At 67.8% G+C, this 2,860-nt stretch overlaps 1 protein-coding gene across 1 annotated transcript in view; it reads right to left on the bottom strand.

Moving 5' to 3' along the window:
* CHLRE_05g231050v5 (uncharacterized protein) overlaps nucleotides 1–2,860 on the bottom strand; it is a 6,962-nt gene that overhangs the window by 1,579 nt on the left and 2,523 nt on the right. Inside the window, exons 5-7 of the mRNA XM_043062136.1 lie at nucleotides 2,713–2,858; nucleotides 1,942–2,126; nucleotides 21–1,276 (exon numbers count right to left, since the gene is read on the bottom strand). Of these exons, the coding sequence (XP_042924577.1) occupies nucleotides 21–1,276; nucleotides 1,942–2,126; nucleotides 2,713–2,858 (1,587 nt within the window). The remainder of the gene's footprint in view (nucleotides 1–20; nucleotides 1,277–1,941; nucleotides 2,127–2,712; nucleotides 2,859–2,860) is intronic.

Below are 2,860 nucleotides of genomic sequence, written 5' to 3'. Positions count from 1 at the left end.
CTTGCCCTCCCCCGCCTCACCCACGCCCCACGACGACCTCAGGGAGCCGGACAGTGTGGCGCCCAGCCGCCGCGCCACCGCCGCCGCCTGAGCCGGCAACACGTCCCCACTGAAGGTGGGCACCTCCGCCGCCGCAGGCGGCAGCAGCGGCATCAGCCCTCCTCCCCCTGCCCCTCCTCCCCCTGCTCCGCCTGCTGCCCACTGCTGCTGCCGCCCCCGGCCTCGCCCCCGGCCTCGCGGCAGTTGCCCGGCGGCGGCCGCTCCGCCGCCGCCGCCGCCGCCACGCAGCGGCGGCACCAGGTCTCCCGCCTCCGCCGCCAACAGCGCAGCCTCCTCCTCTTCCTCCTCCTCCTCCTCAAAGCCATAGCCATAGGCGTGATGGTCATTCCCGCCGTCATCGCCATCGGAGAAATAGCCACGTGCACCCGCCGCCGCTGCTGCCAATGACGACGGGCCCGGTCCCGCGCCGCCGCCGCCGCCGCCTGCGGCGGCGGCAACGGCGGCGGCAGCTGTCTCGCGTGCGGCACTGGCGCGCGTGCGCCGCCGCAGGCCCGCAAACAAACCCGCCAAGCCGCCCGCGCCGCCTCGCGCCGCCGCCGCCGCCGCCGCCGCCGCTGATCCCAGCCCCGACCCCGACCCTGGCACGGCCGCTCGCTCCTCCGCATCCGAGGCCTCACGCAGCTGATCTTGCTGCCTCGGGCGGCGGGTGAGGTAGCGGCGGCTGCGCCGCACCTCTATCTCGCCGTACCAGCCCTGCGTGCGGAACACCTCCTCACTCACCTCCTGCTCCGCCTCGCCCTCCTCCTGCCCCTCCCCCTCCTCCTCCTCTTCCTCCTCCCCGGTTCCAGTCCGGTCGCGCGCACGCTCCTCCCCATCTCCATCCCCATCCCAATCCCCATCGCCATCGCTATCCTCGTCATCATCATCATCATCGGAGTCCGTGCGGTAGACTGTGAACTCGCGATCCGGCGGACCCCGGCGATCATCGTAACCGTGATCATCTGACGTCGTTTGACCCAGATCCCCATCGCCCGAGTCCAGATTCAGGGCGTCGACGTCGCTGCTGGTGGCGGCGCCGCCGCGGCGCCGGCGGCCGCCGCCGCCGCGGCCGCCGCGGCCCTGCTGCCGGTACCTCCCAAGGAAGGAGTCGGGCCCCGGCGACTCGCCGTACCCCTCCCGCGGCTGATGCGCCGCGCCGCCGCCGCCGCCGCCGCCGCCGCCTGGCGCCCGCATGCGGCGGCGCGTGTGTGTGCGCGTGCCCAGCCACAGCGCCAGCCTGGTTGCGGCGGGGGTGGGGAGGAGGGGTTAAGCCAGGTTGGGTTAGGTAGAGGGGCCAAGCCAGATCAGGTTAGGTGGAGGAGTCAAGCCAGGTGGAGGGGCCAAGCCAGGTCGGGTCGGCTTGGCTGGGGACATTGGGTCTCAGGTGGGGGGCTGATGTCTTGCCGGCTTGGAGCGCAAACCACACGATGCTGCCTGGGTTCGTGGCAGTCTCAGTCGCCTGCCCATGGCCCCACTCGTCGGTTCGCCAGCCCAGAACCCCTCAACTCCTGCAGCCTGCACCGGTGGCGAAACCTCCTGCGCCTTTTGTTTGCCAGTGTCGTCACCTCCCCAGTCCACCGCACCTCCTGGAGCCCTTCGGAGCTTAGTTCTTACCATTGACAAACCCACCAGCCCCCCCCCCCTTGTTCAGAACCGTTTGCATGCATAGCTGCAACTAACGCCTCTGACTGCACCCCCGGTTTCGTTGGGTTTGGTTTAGTTTGGGCTGGTATTTACAACCCCCCCTCATCCCCCCTCATAGGGTTCGGCTTAGTCTGGGCTGGTATCTACAACCCCCCGCCATTTCTCCTCCCACCCCCCCTCCCATCCCCCTCCCACCCACCCCTCCCATCCCCCCTCCCATCTCCCCACCCCCCCACCCGTTTCCCCCCGCCCTCCCACCTGATGAGTAGCGACAGCAGCAGCGGCTCCAGCGCCACCACCAGGCGCACGTAGGCAGCGTCCAACAGCCGCACCAGCCACCAGCTGCGACCCCGGGCGCCGCCGCCGCCGCCCTCGCCCGCGCCGCCGCCGCCCACCAGAATGGGCTTGCGGCAGTTGGGGCATGTGAAGGACTCGCTGCCGCTCTGTGCGTGTTGCACGCAATGAGAGAGGGATGGAGAGTTATGTGTGGGTGTGGGTGTTTGATGTGTATCTAACAATGTGAGCACGTGGGTGCTTGTGTATGTGTTGGTGGTTGTGGTTGTGTGAGCGGTTGTGTCGGTGTGAGGGTCAAAGGGCAAGGCACACACACATGACGGACACGAGTGTAGCTAGGGGTTCAGGATAAGAGGCAGCGGCTGTGGCGCCCAAGTGCGGAGTTGTGCACTGACAGGAAGGTCTCCGCCCGACCCCGACCCCTCCTCGCCTCCCCCCGTTGCACTGACATTGGCTTAGTTTGGGCTGGTCACTACAAACCCCCCCCCTCCCCCTCCCTTCCCCTCCCCCCCAAACCACTCACACACACACACACACACACACACACGCACGCACGCACGCACACACACACACACACACACACACGCACACACACACACATACATATACACAAACACACACACACACACACACACGCACACACACACACACACACACATACATATACACAACCACACACACACACACACACACACACACACACACACACACACACACACACACACACACACGCACCTGCTGCAGCCAGGCCCTCAGGCAGGCCAGGTGGAACACGTGGCCGCATGGCAGCTGCTTGCCCACGTGGCAGATCTCGTCCAGGCAGATGGTGCAGTCCAGGCTGTGCGGCAGCACCACACCTTCCCCCCCTCCACCTTCCCCCCCT

The sequence above is a fragment of the Chlamydomonas reinhardtii genome, chromosome 5, assembly GCF_000002595.2.
Source record: "Chlamydomonas reinhardtii strain CC-503 cw92 mt+ chromosome 5, whole genome shotgun sequence".
Lineage (NCBI taxonomy): Eukaryota > Viridiplantae > Chlorophyta > Chlorophyceae > Chlamydomonadales > Chlamydomonadaceae > Chlamydomonas > Chlamydomonas reinhardtii.
Note: the sequence above shows the minus strand (reverse complement) of the source record. Positions and strands in the feature narration are given on the sequence as shown.